This window comes from Ruditapes philippinarum, unplaced genomic scaffold (genome assembly GCF_026571515.1).
Source record: "Ruditapes philippinarum isolate M1 unplaced genomic scaffold, ASM2657151v2 ctg1904_1_1_1_1, whole genome shotgun sequence".
Classification (NCBI taxonomy): domain Eukaryota; kingdom Metazoa; phylum Mollusca; class Bivalvia; order Venerida; family Veneridae; genus Ruditapes; species Ruditapes philippinarum.
Genome location: NW_026866098.1, coordinates 36,062 through 60,211, shown reverse-complemented (window position 1 = coordinate 60,211; position 24,150 = coordinate 36,062). Strand labels below are relative to the sequence as shown.

Genomic DNA, 24,150 nt, shown 5'->3' with positions numbered 1-24,150 from the left:
TTTTTAAAACACAATGGGCCATTTTTAAGAAAAAAATGCACAGGTTAAGAGAAGAAGTGGGGAAAAACTTATCCACTCTTAATTCGTTCTTGAAATTTAGCATATTTACTAAAACGAAGGTAAGCTTCACGAAAATAACAAAATAAGGTATTATTTCCTTTCATTTTTATCTGCCCATTTTTTTCTCGCTTAAAATATTCTAACAAAATGCAAAGTTTAAAGAAATCTAAATGTCTATATGAAAACTCCCGAAAACGTCCTTAATTTAATTCTTAAAAGTACAACTATATAACCTTCCAAAATAAAGTACATGGTGAAATGTTTAAGTGAAAATAAATATGTTTTATACATGGGGTTACGTATTACGCTATTAATTTAAATTAATTGCGCAATTTTTTCTACGCCTGTAGCAGGACTATTTCGATGAATACGAAACATGGAAATTCCCGATTTAAAGTAGCGCACTTTCGTTTTGAATGTTGGTAGGAAGAGTCGTTGGTCTAACGCTGCGCTGATGTTGCAAAATGAGGAGCTTATTGAGGCGTTTCAGTGATTAAATATATTTGGAATGCCCCAAGAAGTTTCTTATTTTGGGCATTAAATTCTAAACAGAAAATACAGGGTTAACCGTTTAGAGTGAATAAATATTTGACTTTTGTATATATGCGAGTTTGAACATGCGTGCGAGATTGACGAAACTTACAGTAAATGTTTGGAAGTGGAACAATTAAGAATGAAAATGGATTAGAACCAAAGACTACGGATATCGGTGTTATAAAGTCACAGCTAATTATAATTTAATACAAGTTACTCGAGAAGTCCATCAAGGATTTAAGTTGAAATAAGTTCGGCAACATCCCGTGATTATAGAGAATAGGATGCGGTTAAGTAGCTTACTATTTTGAAGATCATTAATATTGTACCTGTGTTTTTGCCGTTTATATTTGATAACACAAGTTCATTCAACATTATAACCAATGTCGTTTTCCAGCAGATTCTATAAACAGAACTTCTACACGAACATAAGAAGTGAAAGGTAGTAAATTGTCGATTTTGCCGGAATTACAATAAAATTTAGACTTCCATCAAATGATGACGAGTATCGGACTATTTTTTTTTTAGAAGAACCTTCTTTATTAAGTGTGATTCAAGGTATTACACGAGTATTTCAGATATCTAAACGAGGATTGGTATGGTGATCGGTCTAACAATAAGGAAAATGGAAATGAAAAAACAACAGACAGGATAAAATTTAGGAAATTTATTTTAAGTATCAAGTTCACTGTGAAACAAGGATGACCTTGGACACACAATCTAAAATCATGATTTGTTTATAAACAGAAAACAACAAACAAAATCATACATAGCTGTACATACCTAGTAATACCATTTTGTATTAAGTTTGAATCTCATCAGATAATAAACTTTTAATGAGATATGTAACAATCTTAATTTGCAATGCTTACAATAGCTAGTGGTTTATTTGTGTTATTATAAAGTAAGTGTTGCAGGTTTCAGAACTAAAAGGTGTCAATTACCAAACTATCCAAAAACAGAGTGCCGGGTCAAAGGTCATTCTTGACAGTTTCTCAATACAGAATTAAAATTTGTTATTATTTGTAGTACAACATTGTAAAAATGCAGTAATATTTACAACTGACAACATAAAATGCCTGACTATGTAAAAATGAGACCAGCACAATAGTGCGGTATTTATTTAGACACATACAGAGATAAATCACATACACACGAACGGACATTACACATTCTACTCTCTACTCAAACATCAAAAATTAAAACCCAGTGTCCGACATATTTTGGCAGAAATGCGAAAGAGAAAATAACAAGAGCTGTCCGTAAGACAGCGCGCTCGACTTTTTTAGTGCTTGCCTATAATACAAAACATTGACAGTTAAGGGCCATAATTCAAATAAAATCTTTGACAGAATTACCTTCTCCTGGACATGTTTGGGAATCATGATTGTAAACAAGTATTCCAACTTTCAAATTAATATCTCAAACAGTTCAGTCAAAAAGTGGACTGGTACTAAAAACTTAACCAAGATTCTAAGTCGATAAAAGGCCTTAATTTTTAAAACAAATCCTTGACAGAGTTACCTTCTCTTGCGTACAGATGGGGGTAATGATGTGAAATAGCATTAAAAGTTTCAAAGCAATATCTCAAAGGGTTAAGGCAATAAGTGGATTTTACCCATATTCAATGTATTTTCTAAGTCAAAAGGGGGCATAATTCTGTCAAAAACCTTGACAGAGTTATGTCCTCTTGTCTGTTGATGAAGGTCGTGATGGTAAACAAGTATGGTCAGTTTCAAAGCAATACCTCCAATGGTTTTGAAATAAAGTGAGGTGGTACAAAAAACTTAACCAAGCTCAATACACTTTCTAAGTCAAAAAAGGGCCATAATTCTGTCAAAAACCTTGACAGAGTTATGTACTCTTGTCTGTAGATGGAGGTTATGATGGTGAACAAGTATGGTAAGTTTCAAAGCCATACTTGTAATACTTCTGAAATAAAGTGGGGTGGTACGAAAAACTTAACCAAGGGTGTGACGCCGACGCCGACGCCGAGGCGAGTAGGATAGCTCCCCTTTTCATAGAAAAGTCGAGCTAAAAAAATGCCCCTAGTTTTCCACGTTTACAAATTCATTATTTTACATTTTAAAACTTCCTTCTTTTGAAAATTCGTATCAAAACTAAGTTGTCGAGTGTAAAACATCATGTGATATACTTCATAAAACACTTTACACCACTTGAAGTTATTCAAACAAAAAAATATTTCCCTATGTCCTTCAAATGGTTTTCTTCAAATAAAATTGTATTCAATATATTGAATAGTTAAAGAATTTCTTTGCTGTCATAACAAATAAAGCACGTAAGTGGTAAAACAACTGACTTGTGTTCGCTATTTTCCCCCAATAAAATATATAATAATTAAAACGCAAACAAATAATGTACATAATGACTACGGCCTTTAAGTTCATGTAGCTGCCAATAAATATTTCTAAATACAAAACCTTGTCAAGCTTTGCATATCTTTATCTTATTTTGGGGATTGTGTCAATACTTGAAACTTGAGTAACTTATCTGTTCGGTATTATGTAACTTACAAATTTAAAATCTTTATGGAAGAACTGAAGCGACAAGGCCACAGTAATCAACAAAGAAAAATGTTTTAATGTTTTTTCTTTGTCCGTGGCGTGACATTAGTAAACATAATACGAGATTTGTTACATAATTTGTGTTCACTTCCTTGCAGTTAATATTTGTATAGAAATTTTCATTCAGATTTTTTTTCCATTTGTTGTTCAGTGAGCAAGGCGTGGATTATGGACTATTATTTTGTAGGTGTGCTTGGTGTAAGATGTATTGACCCTGGGTCACTAAAGTCACCAACTCTGTTGTGTGCATCCATTGCTCTTACAGCAAAATGATATTTGTTCCCCACTTGGAATTGTGTTAAAGTACAGGCCATTGGCAGTGGAAGGGCTTTTACATCGCCAACCTACAAGAAAATGAAAAACGTACATCAATGACAATTTCTTTGCTTCATAAGATAAATTATTATTTTCTAACACCAAAATACACTGTCACATATGTAATCACTACCTTTAACAAAATAACAAGATTCAGCAGTTAATATATGCACATTTGTAGTTGGAGTCATTTCCCTCAACTTATAGATAGGCAGAATCACCTGATTATAATGGTGACACAGGTAAATTATTATGCTCACCTGCATTCAGACAGTCAACGAAAAGACATAGTTTACATATAAAAGATTCATAATTTACCTTTTTCCATAGAGATGGGACTGGAGGGGCAGAAGTTTCTTGGTAGGCAAACAACTGATAGTTAGATATCTCTGCATGAAGGTCATTCAAGGTCATGTTCCAGGATAACACTATACCTACATAAATATACATACATATTTTTATCAATATATACTAGTACTGTATAACACTTAACAAGCTGAAAATGTCAACCTAAGACGTGTGTCCTGATTAGCCTCAAAGTGTATTAATAAATTCATCAGAACAAAATTTACAGAATATACAACTAAAAAATTTGTCTAAAATCAATTCTAGAGGAAGAAATCCAACCCTGATACAATACAATCCATGGTGATTATCACAACTTTCTCTTCTAAAACTGTTCTGCTCAACCATCAATCTATATTATATATTCTTTAAATTCATTTCTGACTGCATGCAACTTTAAATAAGCATATTCTAGCATTATATCAATAGGAAGTTGTTTTTTAAGATTATTGAAAGTAAAACCAATTTACCTTGACTAACTCTGGAAATTTTGAGACAAGGTTTTGGTGGTAGTTCTTTGAGACCATTACTTTGTTGTTTAGGTGGTAGAGCAGGGAATGGTGCAGGGTGAGTAGCAGTAACTACCTGAAATAATGACTTAAAATTGTGAATACATGCTTCCCTTGAAAATTTTCTTAAACTGACAACTTTAAGTTTGTGTTAATTACATGAAGATTACAGTTCAATGTTTAATGATTTAAGCAAAAACGATAACTTCTTTAAGATCATACCATCACCAAACTAAAAATATCTCTTTAAAAAAATGAATTAAATCAAAATTGCTGACAACTGACTTTTGTTTTACAAGTCCATACATAGTTTGATTTCCTTCAAAATACTGGATAATCAAAAAAAAATCGAAACATTCAATTAGCACAGATTCATTAAAGTTTGTCACCTTTTGTGTTGTCGGAGTTGCTGATACTGCTGCTCGTGCTAGACTGGTACCGGGTGCAACAGAAGTTGGTGAAGTAAGATTAACCAACGTTGGAGACTGCTGTACTGTATTGATCAAGGGAGCTGTTTGTGGAAGGCCAGAAGCGACTGTCATCATCATACCTGGCCTGACAGCTGGTGGAGAACTGAACACAAGCTGATATGTCGGCTGATTTGGTAGTCCAGTACGTACAAACTGTGTTCCCGGTGGTGCTAGAACATGTCGTACACCTTGTTGACTGGTCATAGCACCTAAACCACCTGGTAATGTTACCAGTCTTGTTTTATTACTATCATCATCATCAGTGAGATCAATCACTTTAGCAGTGCTGCTAGGTGAAGGTATGGTCACTGTTTTGGGCACTGCCATACTTTTAGTAACCATAACACTTTTTGGCACACTATTTTGAGTTGTAATTTGGGCAACAGCTGGTTGACCATAACCCTGAAAGGTAGCTGTGGCAGATTTAGGCACATATGTTGAGGTGAAGGGTATAAATTCTAACATAGATGTGTTGACTGTAGTTGTTGCAGCGACGACTGTAGTCATTGATCCAACTGTTTTCTGTACTCTTGTTGTATCTAACAAACTCTTCACTGATGGAGTCTGATATGTTGATACGTGCTGCAAGTGTTACAACATGGAACATATATTAATGTTGCAAGCTTTATAACTAAAATGTGACCAATAGAAGATTCTATGTAAATTTAATATTGCAATATGATAAGGCAAGTTTTAAGTGAGTTAAATAATTAACTAGTTATATATAACTTAATTCTAAGTTAGATTTATAACATAAATGTTTACCACTTTAGGTCCTTGTGGAAGTTGAGAAGTTAGACTTTGTTGTGATTGTTGAATAGGAAGTCTTATAGTGCCATTTCCTGTTGCTGAAACAAGGGGTGGCTGTGTCACTGGACGTTGTGGGGTGGAAACCATCTTGTTTGTTTTAGAGCTTGCAGTCTAAAAGAAGAAAATGAAAAATGCAATAGGAAAAAAAAATTCAACCTACCAAACAAAAATAACTGTGCTATCCTACACTGATAACATAACTTGTTATAAAGTGTGACCAACTGCAGATTTATTGGCCTGCAAGAAGGGATAGTTGTCAAATACTCTAGAGCATAAACTTGACAAAGTGTCTGGATTCTGTACCAGACATAATTTATTTGCTTCATATACCTCTCTAACACAGCAGTAAAGGTCAAACTGCAATAGAAAAATTGCATTCAATCAACTTTTGAAAGAAGACCAGATCTATAACCAATGACTTCCTAAACAATCATTTATGGATCATCTAATCATTTTCATACTGAACTAACCCCAAGAGATAAACACCCTGGAACTGAGATATGAGATAAATTTCACTAAAAATGTTTTATTTCTATCACTAAGAAAGAAGAAAATGTGATAATGTAACATTAGATCTACTATTTTCAGATGTATAATTTAACATCAGGATTATAAACAAGGATGTGAGACATCTTCATGTTGAAACACATATCCCACTGACATTTTATATATCTGATTACCAACCACAATATTCAAAAATTTACTTCCCTGGTATTACCAGTACAGGTGCTCGCTTATCTTATCATATGAAATGTGCAACATTACTGAATTTAAACTTTACCCAATATTTTGACTGCATTTAAGAAACTCATCTTATGAAAATAAACATAAAGGACTTTGTTGGATCTTCCTTATCCTTAATTATTCATCAAGTTTTATAAAATAATTATTTTCAATTCAAAAATAGATCCATCTGAATACCAATAACCCATCCATGCAAAGTTAGATTATTTAAGTAAGGGATTTCACAATATTTAGTGTTTAGATGGTAGTCATTTTACAACAGATAAAATCACTGTAGTGTGCTCTATATCATAAGAAAAGCAACTATACTGATATCATGTGTAAGGTTTGTTAAATGTCTTCATATTACCCATCACCATGCTATGTACTCCATCTGGCACTGACCATTAATTATTTTAATAAGTTAATCAAAATTTATCAACTACCAATAATTTCTGGTCAGACTACACATTCAAGCTGACCTGACTGTATATTTGAGGTGTACCTGTAGCTTATTTTTTATTACCACTTCCACTCAGAGTTTAGTAAAAGTTTTTAAAGATCATATACAACAAAGTTACAATTATAAGACAGTAACATAGTTGAGTTAATGTTATGAATCAGATGAGGTATCAAGTGTTATTAATATATAAGACAAACTTCGTCTAGTTTTCACTTAACTTTATGAAACTTATAATAAGAGGAGAGATATAATTTCCGTACCTATAAAAACCTAGTAGATGGCTATCAGCACTGAGCTTGAAGGGTCACACTATTAGCTTAACCACAACAATAGGAACAATTACAATTGTCAGTGAGTGTTGACAAACTACTAATGATGCATTTCAGTAATTAAATGAAAGCATCGACAAATAAATGAAAAAAAATGATGATGATGATTGATTTTAACATAGATTATATGACCCTTAGGTAGCATTCTAAGCCAAAGCAGAAATAAAGTTGCATATGGGAACTCAGTTATAGTCTAGCAGAAGTGACTGATATTATTACCGAGTAAAACAGGTTGGCTGAGGATGATGTGGGAGGGGTACTGGATTCTCTGTTCAATTTCATGGCTAACATCTGTTTTAATACAACATTAGCTGACATTGTCTACAAATGAACATGAAACATGCAGTGTGAAAACAATCTTAACATTGTGCAAAATGTTAAAATGAAAACAATATTAATTTTGTTATAAAAAAACATGTGTTTTAATGGACTTTATTATTAGATATAAAAATTCAATTCTTATTTTTGTGTCAGAAAGATCAAAGTTTTATAATTTAACATAAATCTTCTTAATGAGTAATGAAAAAGTTGAACAAGCAAATTCATAAAATGCATCTATTGTTAATCTGAACAATGAACATTGTGAATAATGAGGAAGAAAAGCAACAACAATAACTAGATTTGTAAATACAATTGTCATGCAGTAACAGGGAACTTAAAACTTAAGTACTAAAATAACCATACCAGATCTTCCTGAAACCAGTGTATATATAAATACATATATAGATCTCAAGCATGTCTCTCTTTTAAAAACTGACAATAGTAATAGTTTTTCCTTTGTTACTATGGTTATATTCATTTTAGAGCAGTATAAATCACTGGTATAGGAAATAGGAAGATAAAGACTACTTTAATCTCTAAATGTCTATCAAAATGAAAAGAGCCTATATTCTAACACATTTTGAAATATACACAAATTTAGACTTAGTTTCTTCAGACTCAGCTCATAAAGAAAATATAAATAAGAAAAGAAAACACTTGTCATTCAATAATAAAACAAGCAATTATCATAGTATTGCAAGCAATCCATAAGTCCCCTACCGGTTAGAACCCCATCAACATTCTGAAGGGCCATTCACTAATGTTTCAATTTTTCTCTATTTTAAGTAAATTTGTTGGAAAAGTTCTTTAAAAGTGATCACAGGAAACAGTTTTTATGAACAGACAGACAGACGGACTGAAGAACACTCTAAAGTTAATATTTGAAACATTCCTGTTACCAAAATATAACATTTTAAAAGCAAAATTCTTAAACAGGAGATAACTCTTGAATTAAAGATGCAATTTCATAAAAAATTTTCAGCTCTTTTGACTAATCACAAATATTGTTATATTTGCCATGTTTTAAGCCTATTTGTTGCCAAGGCAAACTGATATTTTTTTCAAAAAAGGAAGAACAGATAAGACATGCATAATCTCAAGACTGCCATCTACCCATATGTCAAGTTTCATAAAAATATTTCCAGTACTTTTTGAGTTATCACTGGATTCAGTTTATATGTGTAAAATTTGCCCATATTTTCAGTCTATGTGTTGCCATAGCAACCAGAATTTTCAACATAGGAAGAAAAGAAAAAGATGTGCATAATCTCAAGACTGCCATCTACCCATATGTCAAGTTTCATAAAAATATTTCCAGTACTTTTTTGCTTTATCACTGGATCCAGTTTATGTGTAAAATTTGCCATATTTTCAGCCTATTTGTTGCCATAGCAACCAGAATTTTCAACATAGGAAGAAAAGAAAAAGACGTGCATAATCTCAAGACTGCCATCTACCCATATGTCAAGTTTCATAAAAATATTTCCAGTACTTTTTGCGTTATCACTGGATCCAGTTTATGTGTAAAATTTGCCATATTTTTCAGCCTATTTGTTGCCATAGCAACCAGAATTTTCAACATAGGAAGAAAAGAAAAAGACGTGCATAATCTCCATACCTGCCATCTATCCATATACCAAGTTTCATAAAAATATTTTCAGTACTTTTCAAGTTATCACGGGATCCAATTTTGTGGACGGACGGACTGACGGACTGACAGACGGACAGGCGGACGGACAGACGGACGGAGGGTAAACCTAAAGTCCCCTCCGGTAAACCGGTAGGGGACTTAAAACATTGGTCATTCCAACATAGTATAAAATCAGGAGAATCACAAAAGCAAAAAGATTATAAAAAGTTTAAGAAACTTCGCACAAGATAATGAAAGAATAGCATAGATAATTCATAGATTTTACAACATAGATTTATTCTCCCTTGTAAAACCAAATTAAAAAGAAATTGAATGAAAATGTCTTCAATAAATGCCATCATAAAATGTTATAAGCAAAGCATATAGATAGATACACTAAGATAAAAATTAACTTATGTTTAAAAAACAACAACCAAAAAACAAAGTACAATATTGTAAAAACAACACAAAAAGCTTAAAAACATCTATTAATATGATATTCTTACCCTGCCTTCATCCACTTGTACAGACACATTCCTTGTTGTAATTTGCTGAAAAAACAATACAGAGAAATACAAACTTAATTTCTATCAAAGACTTAAATACATCTATGAAATTTATAATTTTAGTAAATAATTTAGTGAAAGTTGAAAACATTTAATAAAACGTTACACTTAATATCAACATAAGACAAGATTGAGACAATTACCCTAAGAGCAGCTGTGGCAGCTTTTCTTTTCTCGAGTTTTTGTTGCAGCACTGTGACATCATTAACCTTGACCTGTAGGTCCTTCACTTGTCTCTTCCAAAGGTCATTATTCTGCTGGAGATCTTTAACTTTCTGACTAAGTTTGGCAACAAGTGTGTCTCGCTGGGATGTCAGGTACGTTTTTACCTTTTCCCTTACCAACTCTTCCAATTCCTACATTGATAATAACATGTTGATGTCAGTTTCAAATACAGTAACCACCGGCAACAGACAAGTGTACATAAATTTACATAAACAAACAGAAAGCAGCATACAATAACAAAGTAATCGGCTATCAAGACAGACATATTCACCACACATGACTGTCGCATATCAAACTTTGAAATTCTATTTTTTGGCTTGATTTCCAACTGGGGCATTTATAATATAGCTTAAGTTATTTAACATTTTAATCTAATTACAAGCTATAACTCATATTTGAATTACCTACTCCTTTAACTGGATCATACCTACATTCTACCTTAAATTATATCAACTGCAGATTTACTTTAAATGGGAAAATTGGAGACCTTTAGAAATATTTGTAACACACATTTTTGATCACCTCAAAATGCAGTTTGTCTATATTGCAAATAGAAAAGTTTTAAAATAAGACTTGTATGAATACAGGGAAGGTTTAAAGGTCAAAGTTTTCATTTACTACCCAAGCCAGAGAGAAATATCTGAAATACCTTAAACAAAACTTTTAAAGTGATACTTCAATGTAGTAGCATATGGTTGCACAACAATGAACAGTAGTGTCATCTTTTATGAATACACCCATTGATTTTATTAGTCAAGGGAAGCAGTGCTTGATGATAAAATAATTTGATTATTCAGCTCTTGCTTCCCTTTATCAAGCATAATGCTATAATTAATGTTCATTGATGCGAGTGCAACCATATGGATATGAGATCATGTCTTTGTGAAAGATTAAGAACAGAATTATAATCTCATGAAAACCTGTCAATAAGTGAAAGTTATGCTGTATTAAAAAACTTAATATATCTATAATAATAACAATGATCAATGTATTTTTTTTTAAAGTCTAAAAATGTGAACCTTTCATTAACTAGAACACTATACACTTTTTAAAATGAAAGAAACAAGAGCTTCCAGCCAGAAGTACAGCATGCTTGACCATTCTCTGTGCTGTATATTAGTAATACAAAATCCTGAATAGTGTAGAAATTAACAAAGAGAAAGATTTCATTCAAAATACATGACATAGTTTTTTATAGTGAGATTTAAAGGACAGTACTTACTTAGTCTGCCAACATGTGTAAGTAGTTTACTAAAGTATTAGCCCCACAGACACTATACTATAACAGTGTTTTATGACATTCAAGGGAGAGAACCTCAATAACCTTATAAAAAAAGCATCCTCAGTAACTGTATTACCTCCCTTTATCAAGTAAACCATAAGATGAACACGTGGTACTAGTTTGGTTTGCAGATTACAATCTTTCATCCTGTTATTATTCTAAGCTACGGTATGTCCCAAAATAGTTACAAAGCATGATGCTTATCCATAACTACATCCCTAACTTCACATTCCATATCATTATTTCTTTTTATTTTTATTTAATTTATCTTTTTTTTCATTGATAGAAATATCAGCAAACATAACAGGACAATCATTCGCAATACTTAATTCAATTAATGATATGCGAAGAGGCCGAAGTGGCTATAAATAACTCAAAAATTGAAACAGAACTTTCCTGTGTAAACTGTTATTTTTTATCTTGAATATTTTCTAATTTTTAGAGAAACCCATTACTATTAAACACAATATATTAAAAATATTTTAAAAGATATTTTCTTAGTTTTTTTACCTGTATGTTACATGAAAACAGTCAAGGAAAGACAAATTTGACACCAGGACCATGATTTATATGGCTATGTAAAATCCCAATAAAAAAACGCAACATATCATACATGTACATTTATATCTTATCTGTGACTGGGCCTTTAAATTTAAGAAGAGAATATTTTTCTCTAAAGAAGTTTATGATGCAAAAGTAATGGCAGGGGCAGCGCTCATAGCCTCATCATTTTCGATTTCAGACAGATGATTTACATAACTTTTGTTGATCTTAATCTAAACCCCTTGTAGTTTCCTAATAAAGTCTTTTCCTTACAAATTCTTTGACTGTGTAAGTATTGATAAAAACAATAGAAATGTATCATTTGGATATTCTTATAAATTATTGCTTGGAAAAAAAATGTTCATTTGTTTGTTTGTTTCATTTTACGCCTTTTCCCAACAGTATTTCAGTCATATAGGCGGGTAGTTTCCTAACCATCGTTCCTGGAGAGTTACACCAGTACTAGACAACCTTCCTCCGTGCTAAAATACCAAAGCATCTCCAGGGGATCGAACCCACGCCAGAGAAGTAACTGGATTAGAAGTCGTGGACTCTAACCCCTCAACCACGGAGGCGGTTAAAAAAAAAAGAAAAAAAAATGTTCATAAAGTACTTAGTGATTTAGTATAAACATTAATATAGTGAATTTTTTTTTCTAGAACATTTTTTGTATCTGCTATGTAAATATCATGAAACTCAAACTTGCCAACAACATTCATATGTAATTATTTAAATGGTTTGCTGTTATGTCTGATACCAAATACTAATCAAGTAATAATTTATTGTACTAGAAACCTGCCATAACACACCAATTTACTTTAATAACTCAATTTACATTGTTATTTGTAAATGGCCAAAACTGACTGCAGACTTTATGAAGTTTCACAATTATAAGCTCTACTAGAAAATGCATCATCGCATGAAGTTGGTCAAAACATTAACTTTGGGAGTAGAGATGTTGTTTAAAAATATTGTGCATAACATTTAGGCTTGAAAGTAAAACAAAAGCAAGGATAATGTAGAAATATACAGAAAAGGAAGATTTCATTAAAAATACATGACATAGTCGAGTCTTGAATAGTGAGTGACCATAAATTGTAATCACAAAGGCATGTGTGAATACCTTCAAATTATAGAGAATAATCTTGGGTTATTTAATCAAAATTCAAGCTAGGGTTAACTTGAGGACATGTTTATAGTTTCAAGTGATTCCTTCAGTACTTTTGAAGAATGATACAGCATGCAAAAGTTCACTACAGGCCATTAATCGATTAAAATCCGAGCCAGAGTTATAAGCCTTCAACAGTCACCTCTAATTATGATCCTCGAGACTGGGTTTTTTTTTTTTAAATGAAGACCTCCTTTAGTTTCACAGACTGCAGTTGCATGCAAAACTTCAACCAGAAATATTTATGATCGCAAAGATGCATGAAAAACAACAACAGTTTTACCCCTTGCAAGTTTTAGTGGTTTCGAAGCAGGTGTTATATGAAACAACTGAAGATGGCAGACAATATAGCAATCAGTACCAAATAAAGGCTTCATAAGAAATATGTGAAAAGCATCGAAATGCTTACCTTTTCTGTAACTGTGATCAATCTTTCATTTTTTTCTGGTTTACTTTCCTCTACCTGTTTTACAACTGCTGACTTGTCTTCTAGCTCTTTAGTATCTTTCATTGATTTATCCCCTTCTTCATCTGAATCATCAGACAGTTCTATGCTAGCAGGTTCCACTCTTGATCCAAGTTTACCAATCAATCCAGTCAAATCAAGTTTTGATCGTTTTGATTCATTTTCAGTATGGTCTTTATCTTCTGCAGAACGTTTTCTATCAGAAGAGTTTCTATTAGTAATAACTGAAACCTTTTCTGAACTATTATCTTCTATCATAGCAATTTCCTTTTTGGGATCTGAAGGACTGTTTTCAATTGTTAGTACATTGGTATTTCCATCATCTGCACAACAGGGTTTGTTAGCAATATCACAGTTTTGCTTTGACGGAACTTCAACTTTTGTTTCTTTTTCAAATATCACATCATCATCATCCTCCTCATCATCATTCCCTTTTTCAGCTGCAGCCACATGATCATTATCAGTGACATCTTTTCCTTCTTTTAATGTTTTTTCTTTATCACCATCTTCACTTTGTTTAACAACTGATTTAAACTGTAACTTTTGATACTCATTTCTCATGGCAGGCATTGATGCACCTTCAAATATAACATCATCATCTTCTTCCTCTAGTTCTTTTACTTTCTCTTCTCCAATCAACTGACCTGTAAAGAAGTTTTCTTGTAGTTTTGAATTAGAATTGTTTCTGTTTAAATTTTCTAAATCTTTTCTTTCATTTTCACTATACCGTACATTTTCACAATTAGATTTCTGTTCCTTACTTTTGAATTCATCTAAAATTGTTTCATCTTTATCATCAGAATCATCACACAGTTTTTCATTATCCCCATTTCCTTTTATATATGATTTAATGACAGTGTGTTGATCTATGTCAATGCTATTTGTATTATTTTCAGATTTTTCAATGTCATTAACTTCAGCCATTTCAATATCACTGCCAACTTTAGTGTCTGCATTACTACTCTGATTATCAATTACATTCTTATCAATTGCTTCAGGTTTGGAATCCCCAATCAAAATAGTGTCACTAGTTGTTAGAGGGGAATTTGTTCCAGACAAATCGTGATTTAGAAAATTCACAATATCATTTATTTTACCAGAATTTCCATTACTATTACTGTCCTCCTCAAACTGTATTTTTTCAATAGACGCATGCTTGAATCTTTGAAATTCTTTTTCAGGTTCAGATTCTACGACAGCATCGTCTTCATTATCACTTGTTATATCAATTTCAATAGCACTATTACTATCTTCAAGTTCTGTACTTGTATTTGAATTTGTCTTTTGATTGGGACAATTTTCTATATTTTTGTCTTGATTAGTAATTTTAGCTTTCTCATTATTGCACTTTTTGCTAGAAGGAAGATCTGAATCAATTTCTAAAAGATCATCTTCATTTTCACTTCCAATTTCCATAGATATTCCATCTTCACAATCTTCAAGATCACATTCATCTGTATCTTTCATAGATGCAGATTCTAATAGATCAGTTTCCTCTTCTATTGATAAGTCATCTTCTGTTAAGTGCATAATATTACATTGGTCAAAATGAGAAACTTTATATACATTTTGTTTATTACCTATGCATAATATTACATTGGTCAAAATGAAAAACTTTATATACATTTTGTTTTATTACCTAAAAACTTAAAGCATTAGTAAAGTCAATTTAAAATTTATAAATCACACAAGAAAAATCATATTTAAGGTTATGATAGTCAACTGCATTTACAAAATATAAGGGGGAAAACATATAAAACATTTATTTATGACACTATGCACATAGAATAATGAAATACTTACCATGTAACTTTCTAGGAGATGCTAGCTCATCAGTATCTCCACTTACGGATGATTCAGCTGGACTCATACTCTCCCTTGACAACTCTGAGGACTTTACCTTGGCTACTAACCCTTTCAAAGAATTTCTTACTTTATCATCTAAAAGAAATGGAGATCTTTCACCTTCAGCTGAACTTGTATGTTGCTTCACAGGAGTTTTATTTAGAGCATTTCTGTCAATAGTTTCCATTTTATCAAGACATTTGTTGTTCATTTCATTTTCTATTAATACAGTTTCATGAGAATCATTTTCACTACAGTCTTTGTTTTTGTTAATTTTAATGTCTGTTGCAGAATTTCTATCTGAATTTCTTGAACTGTCTCTATCTGTATGAACTATCATCTCTTCCACCTGGCTACTTTTACATTTATTTGGAACTTCACCTTCTTTGTTGTTAATATGAGATAATGACACATTTATAGGAGAAACCTTCCCTGATTGTTTTTCAACTTCACCCTTACTGTCTAAAGAACAGTTGCTATTTTTATTTTCATTAGAAGATCTTTGCCCTAAACAGGTCTCGTGTAATTCTTTTGAATTTGATTGTTCATCTGGGGTACAATTTTTAATGTTATGGTCTCTTAATGCCTTAGCAAAGCCAATGCAAGGTGATGTTTCAGATATACTTTTATTGTTTCTCAAATCTAAATCTTTACTATCATCTGGCATATCAAGGGAATTTTCGACTTTTTGGCTACCATTTTTCAATATGCTGCCATTTAAAAGACTATTACCATTTGTGTTTTTATCAAGAACACTTTGGCCATTTAAGTATTTGAGATCAGTAAGGATAGTTTCTTTATTGCAGTTGCTGTGGTTACTCTCATTAGAGCCAAACCCTTCATCAACATCTTCCATTTTGTTTTGATTGATGTGACAGTTATAAATATTTGCTCTCCCAAATTAGTTGTTGACTCTGAAACAAAATTATAACTATAACATCAGCTTTATGGAAGCATTTTAAATGAAGAGATATATGCATATGAGTCCTGCAAATTAATTTCAGAACTTATATTACAATAAGGTCATGGTCATTCTGTCTCTGCTATTTCAGAACCTTTTTGACCTAGTGACCTATTTTTGTACACATATTTATTCCATATCAAACCCCTCTTAAACACTAGACACCACTCTGACCAATTTCAACAACATTGTGTCAAATCAGTAATTAAGGGTGTTTTAAAGGATTTTATTTTTCAATTTGACCATGAACAATTTAAACTACTAATCGATCAAAGTGCATATCAGTGACTAAAATGTTTGGCCAATTTAAACTATACAGAGTCATTTTAAATTGTTTTTGTCAAGATTTCCGTTGTATTTTGACTTAGACGTTAGTGAGTCTAGTTGTTTTTTTTAAATAATCTAGATGTTTTAAAATTTAACCATAACTAACAAGCAATTATCATAGTATTGCAAGCAATCCATAAGTCCCCTATCGGTTAGAACCCCAGCAACATTCTGAAGGGCCATTGGCCATTCATTAAAGTTTCAGTTTTTCTCTATTTTAAGTAAATTTGTTGGAAAAAATCTTTAAAAGTGATCACAGGAAACAGTTTTTATGAGCAGACAGACAGACAGACTGAAAGTGTCTAAAGTTAATTTTTTAAACATCCCTGTTACCAAAATATATCTTTTTTAAAAGCAAATTCTTAAAGAGGAGATAACTCTTGAAATAAAGATGCAAGACGTCATACATGATGCGAGTGTAACAAAGAACAATTAGTAATGAAGCTGTTCATAATGAATGTTTATTTTGAATTTGAAGTAAAAGAAAGTTAAAAGAATCATTAAGAAAAATTTTAAGTTTAAGGAGGAGATAATTTTGGAAATATGGATGCTAGATTTATAAACCTTGTCATATTATTATGATGTGGGAGTTTAAAGTAATGAAGAAGTTGGAGTAAAATATACCAATTTCATGTAAAAAAATCTTAGTTCAAGGGGGACATAATTCTAATAATAGTCTTGCTAGAGTATTGAACCTTCTCGCAAAAGATTTGAGTGATAATAAGAAACATATATATATAAAGTTTGAAGAAGGTCCATTAAGAAATAAAGAAGTTATTAAAAAAAACAAAAAACTTTTTTTTCATGAAAATTCTAAGTTCAAGGGAGGCAGTTCTGATAATTTTTGTGCTAGAGTTGTAAACCTTGTCACATATGATGTGGTTGATGACCAGAAACTTATATTTGAAGTTTGAAATAAATACCTTAAGAAATAAAGAACTTACAGCGAAAAAGCCTAAAAACTAGAACCAGAAATCTTGACGAGGTTGCCAACATTTGTCAAGTAAGACAGCTCTCAATATACTCCCTATAGTCAAGATTAAAATGATGTGTATAATTTCCATACTACCATCTATCCATATTTTAAGTTTCATAAAAATTTTCAGCTCTTTTTGACTAATCACAAATATTGTTATATTTGCCATGTTTTAAATTGTTGCCATGGCAACCTATTTTTCAAAATAGGAAGAAAAAAAAGACATGCATAATCTCCAGACTGCCATCTACCTTTCAAAAAATATTTCCAGTACTTTTTGCATTATCACTGGATCCAGTTTATGTGTAAAATTTGCCATATTTTCAGTCTATTTGTTGCCATAGCAACCAGAATTTACAACATAGGAAGAAAAGAAAAAGATGTGCATAATCTCCATACTGCAATCTATCAAGTTTCATAAAAATATTTTTTGTACTTTTTGCATTATATTGGGATCCAGTTTTCTGGATGGACAGACTGACAGACGAACGGACAGACAGGCAGACGGAGGGTTAACCTAAAGTCCCCTCCGGTAAACCGGTAGTTTACTAATAAAGTGTAGCAATATCTAAGATGATGATCTGAATACAGGATGAAGTCTTATAAAATTTCAGATCAGACTGAAAAATTACATTGAATAAATTCATCTTCTGAATATCATTCTGTACTTGCCTAAGATGAGATCTAATTTCAATTTATTCTGAGCAATGGCTACCAGTAACGTTGTTACGTTTCCAATTTAATGCAAGATGCCATTATATTTTCATTTTCAGTCTGAAGCTATTATAGCAACTTTTCGACATGCGCAACTTTAAGGTTTGAGAAGTTGTCTCCCTTTTCACACGCGCTGATGGCCGCTCATCTTAGTTCCGTTTTGAGTGTACTACCGCCAAATATTAAATATTTATGCCCAGAATTTACTATGAAAAGCAGCAATAATTATAGGACGGTGAAGTGTATGTTCGTAGTGTTTGTGGGAAGAAAATATTTGTGGGAACAAAAGAACTTAATTATTAAAGTTGGATTATCAACCATATAAAAGTTGCATTAACTTCAATATGCCACAAATACAAAGAAAGAGCATGCTATTTAACTAATGAAAAGAATACATTTGAAATCTATGCAATATTCGAACTTAAATTACGTGTGTACGGCGCGTAAAAATTTAAAGACCCCGATACAACCTCCGAATAAATTTGTTTAAAGCTGTATAAGTATTATCAAAATATTTAAAGCGAAATATATATATCCGACGGACTATTCGTAAAAATGTACTAAATACCATCACAAATTATCCAACTCGCTCGATGCACCGTGAAAACTGGTCATACTAATAATCGTATACGCACAACAAAAACAGCTTTGGATGTCAAAATATTTCGACCACGGATTTTACATTAATGTAAATCCGTGTTTCGACTAAGTGAAAATTTGCACCCGTCTAGTATAATATGCATAATTTTAGACATTTTTACCAATTCTATTTTTTAGTAGTACATGCTATGTTTAAGGAGAAAAGAACCGTTATTATTTTAGGAAAAGAACTGTCATTCAAGATACTCATTCCTGAAGTGTCCGAAAAATGTTTCTCGGAAAAGATTCGATGTCTTGTTTTTTGTTGTTGTAAAATACCACACCAGAACACCAGTATTATACTATATAGCATCGGTTAATGCATAATTAATACTGCGTCAAAATAGCATTTAAATCAATTAATAACCAAACAAAACATCGATAAAATAATCAGTTACAGTTACTAACATTTTTAAAAATGTTCTATTTTACCGATGTCCCACAAGTTCAATTTTTATTTTTGATATTTTAATGAGATCTAAATGTTTTAAATGATTTTAAAATGCACAAGTTCGAAACTGCACAAGGTCGTTCGTAATTGGAGTTTTTATGAAACCGAGTAGGATGGTGTTTGTGAATGTCTTCAATTGTTTGCTTAGAAAACTAACAGAGATTCCATGTGTAAGATGTGTTAAATCAAATTTCCGCGACTTATAGTATGGTATTTGATTGTGACCCTGATTTTCAGATTTACAAAAAAAAACAAAAAAACGAGCGAACACTTCACCCCGATTTTGTTAAAATTCTTGATAATCGTTTTCTGTGTTATTTGTTTTATATTTTTATTATTTACCACACTTTTTATTTACCCGAGCGAAGTTTTCATATCATCTATAGACTGTCTAAATTTTGTGATTTCTTTTAATCGTTTTTCGTTTATGATATTGTATGTGCTTATATATTTTGCTACAATCAAGGGCATTACCCGTGTTTTTTTCTGTTTTGCATATTCAAAGTTATTAATTTGTAAATGTTGGTGCATGTAAATTTTAGCTGAACGGCAAATAATGGCCTCTTAACCGTCTAGATACTGATTTATAAACTTGTATTTTGCGTGGAAATCACATTTTGTTCAAAACAGGCACTCAGCTACTCTCAAAATAGCGTCAAACACGCTAGGCGATATCCACGCTAATATCGATTTAGAACACGTAAGCGCTCTACTCGACAAAGAATGTGTAGTTATCCGAGCGATAAATAGTCGAGTTTACGCATCTAGGTCACTGAATTTAGCTGAATTTAGCTGAGTTCACACTTACTGAGATATCTGATGACTTAATGAACTGTTTTAGATGCGTCAACAATGTGCAGCTGCTTTCAAAGAGGCCGAGCTAGATTCAAAGTAAAATATGTTAAATCCACTGATATATTGTAGAGTAGAGTAGAGTTAGAGGGACAAATACAAAATATCAAATCAAGTAAGATATGCTATATCTTCCTGACAGGCTCGTTACCAACTTACCAGAGTGTATTTATGAAAGCTATGGATCGGGTTAATTCATGCTTTATGACTTAACTTGTCATTCTTTCCACACAATTTTAACAAAACACAATTTTAACAAAGATCTACGAGATTCGTTTAATTTAAATTAACAAAATTAGAGTAAATTTTACATAAGAAACAGCAAGAGATTCATTTTAATTTATCAAAAGTAGAGTGACCTTATTAGACCTGTATATCTCAGTCAGTTATGTTAAGTTTTTGATTGCTTCAAACTGGAGATTTTTCAACTCAATGTTTGCAACGCGTAAATTTTCATTAATATTTGGAGATTTGAGACCAAAAACGTTCAGTGGCTTGAAGCCCTAATAAGAATATAAAAAGTAATCGTGTTGCTGACGAACATTTCGTTTATAAAATCACGTTTAATTAAAAATGTAGCAAAGATTGGCGTTATTTTTTCCCAAAATAACGCATGCGCACTATCAAGTATACCACATTGCGTTGTTGGGGGCGATCTCAAAGTTATTTGTGTCTACAATAAATCGATATTGAGAAAATGCATATAAAAATGAATTCTCCTTTCGAGTGAAAAAAGGAGGAAATAATTAAGAGCATTTAGTTATTATAAAATTATTCAAAAATCGCTCATTTTACTTATTTGTTTCAGGTTTTCATGACTTTTATACCTAATTTAAACTCCAACATAAATGCATGGACTATGATGGCAAACAAAATTTTCATCAATGTAGATCTACAGACTACTTGTTTATAATCAAATGTTTTTATTGTTGTTGTTCTCTTTGACAGGCTTTAATAAATAAAACTTCTTAGAAAAAAAAGTTCATTATTAAGTTTTGGATTTTTCACCGATTGTTCGGATACTGTGTGCCATAGTGTGCGGACAAATAAAATTTATGCGAGCCTCGTTTTGGTTATACCTCTTATCTACATGTTTCATGTGCTATAAATAGCTTTATACATTACATTCAAATATTGGCTTGCTAAACTCAGTGTCTCAGTGTTTCTGAATTGCAAAAATATAAGAAATAAACTTTTTAGAGATTGAATTTAATTATTTTGCTTTCTTAATTTTACAATAAAATTCTTCAGTAAAACTTACTCTCAAACAATTTTTGTTCATACTAGTTGGCTGTTCAGTGTTCTTTTAACTTATGATGTTATAGATATATTATAATTAAAAGTTTAAAGTGAACAATCCTCATTTGGAACATACTTTTTCCAATTGGATTTTTTTCTTTTCAATATTATTTACTTTTTAGCTATGTCTTTAACTCTTTTTTTTTAAATAAATAGATAAAATTTTCAACATTACCATGTCAAAATGGCTTAAACCCCTCTTTTGAATAACAAATATTTTAGAGAAAAAATAGTGTTAAGACCAAAACGCTTTACATTAGTTACAGCAGTATCAGTTTTAAGTTATTTTTTGTATAAATTTATTAATAACAATCAGTAACATTGAGAATTTGTCTGTAGTAACGTGTTTTACCATTACAAATAAAATGTTTTAAATAGAAAACATGCATGTTTAATAATCTTTATCCATAGCAAAGTCAATATGGTTTAATACTAAGATATTCTGAGAATGAAACAGAGAAAGTGAGATACATGTATGCCTCAAACATTAGGATCAGTTACTTACATATCATTCAATAACAAGCATACTATATTAATTATAATATTAGAGCAAGTCAAAATAATCAGAGTAAGTCCTATATATATATATTTTTTGGAGAAAATGACAAAACTGCTTCTGTTTCATTTTGAACAAGTAGAAATAATCAATATTTGAATTGAAAATGGGAAACCGAAGCATCCTTTTTTTTTCATACAATAAAGTCAATATATCAGAATATCATATTAATATTAAATGTTCAAAACAGCAAGGTGTGTTGCACACTAGAATTCAGTGGCCTGTCGTATAGTATTACTCTTTAGTCTTAACTAAAAGTGGAGTGCCTCGCAGATGTACAACACAGATGTACAGTCTTCATAAACCTGCCATCACTCACCTGTCCAATAAAGAAAGCAAAAAGAAATACAACTCTATAGTACTTGTTTAACATCTTGACAAGACAATAACTTCTTAACTGACAAGGAAATATCAACCTCAAGACATATGCTACAGGAGTGCAATATTACTGTATTAGTAAATGAAAAGTTGACTTTACTAATAACATGCGAAAATGGGATGTTTATATTAGCCTTTGTCACAACAATAAAGCCAGCCCAGCCTGCACAGTCATACAGTCTGACCACAATTGTGAACATATCCTAGAACAGTTGTAGCTCAATTTTGTATTTTGATATTGAAATCCCTGAAACTTTATTGTTAAGTTCAAAGTAATGCAAAACTATAACAGAAATTATGCAAGTTAAGGGTTAAAATTGACTGTTATAATAATAATGAATAACTATTAATGAATAATGACACTTTCCAGAGGAGATTAATCTTCTTCCAGTATAGTGAAGGGCCGCTGCTGCGACATTTTCTCACTTTGAATATGCGCTAGACACAAAAACTTCTTGAATTTCAAGTCATATCTAAATCTTTACAATATACATACATGTACATAATTTGCAGTTTGGGCGAGTTTGACATTCCGCCTGTGAAGCCAAGGAGATAAACTTTGTTGTAAGGCAATTTGAAAAATCATCAATTTTTCTGTAAACCAGCTCATTAAAAGTTTCCAGCTTCTATAGTTTCATATCAGTCATCATCTCATGGGGTGTTATAAGATGCGCACATGTAAACAAACTTTTTTTGTATAATATCAAGAATTAAAAATAATTGCTTTAATATAAAAAATATAATACAAGACCATAAACGAAAAGTAGTTGTGTTTTGTTTTTGCTATAAATTAAAAAAAAAATATAATAAAATATTTCTGAGCATAGGATCTTGAGGGGCCCCACATGGGGGTTCAAAAATTTAAAAAATGCAAAAAAATGAGTAAAATGAAGTAGTTAAACGACCATACATAGGATTTTCTCAGAAAAGACAGTGAAGATCTCTTTTGTGTGTAAGTTTCATAAAAACGGATAATTAATACATAACCCGTGCAGAACCTCGTCGGCTAAAATTAGCATAAGTGATCACATGACCATCATTCGGAGATGGAAGGGATCGTCTCAAAATAGAAATAAAAAATAATTTTGATTATTTCTGCTTCGATTATTGATTATTCCATGCCTCGGTCGGACACTTCCATCATTTAACTTTATCTACATAATGAACGTCAACGCTAACCATTTAAACTTAACGGTTTTACACTAACAACGGAAACTTCCGTAGACACTTGCCAGGGATCAGCAACACTATCAATCGGTCCTGAAAATAAACTATTTTAAGTAAAAATGAGAATAAATCTATAAGAAATGTGTTAACCTATGTTTGCAATTGAAACAAGTAAAAAAAAACTTACATAATTGTAAGCCAATGAGTTGCAAATATGATGAATATCACAAGTTTGTCCTCACGAAGTGAAATATCACAACAAACATGGCGTCAATATTGACGCATGCGCAGACGTTCGCTATAGACAATCAGTTCGGGGTGTATCCTGACGTCATTTAACTTCAACACGCGTCATTATTTTGAGTATAAGAAAATGACAAACGAAGTCATTACTCCGCTGCCCAGATATTTTCATTGGAGTTATATCTACCCGGCAACATACTTACGGAATGATTAGATCAGAGGAATTAAGGCACTTTGAAATTGCATTATTTGTCAATGAATGTTCAAATTCAAATTCTTGTCATGTAGAACTGTTGTAGAAGTGTACATCAGAGAAAAGGTAGAACATAAAACAATAAGATGTTGCTTTTCGATAAGATCATCATGTCTATAAACGTCGTCTGCTAGTCTAGCCTTGG

At 31.7% G+C, this 24,150-nt stretch overlaps 1 protein-coding gene across 2 annotated transcripts; it reads right to left on the bottom strand.

Moving 5' to 3' along the window:
- Positions 1-1,246: 1,246 nt before the first annotated feature.
- LOC132731304 (activating transcription factor 7-interacting protein 1-like) lies at positions 1,247-23,846 on the bottom strand. Of its 2 annotated transcripts, XM_060717460.1 has the most exons (11): positions 23,697-23,846; positions 15,148-16,103; positions 13,288-14,861; positions 9,804-10,016; positions 9,601-9,645; positions 7,363-7,464; positions 5,584-5,739; positions 4,738-5,400; positions 4,310-4,424; positions 3,813-3,928; positions 1,247-3,523 (listed from the first exon to the last, which is right to left on the bottom strand). In XM_060717460.1, the coding sequence occupies exons 2-11, from the start codon at positions 16,043-16,045 to the stop codon at positions 3,356-3,358; spliced, it is 4,050 nt and encodes a 1,349-aa protein (XP_060573443.1). In that variant the 5' UTR covers positions 16,046-16,103; positions 23,697-23,846; the 3' UTR covers positions 1,247-3,355. The 2 variants fall into 2 exon arrangements, with proteins under 2 accessions (XP_060573443.1, XP_060573444.1); XM_060717461.1 differs by lacking the exon at positions 7,363-7,464.
- Between the last annotated feature and the right edge of the window lie 304 nt (positions 23,847-24,150).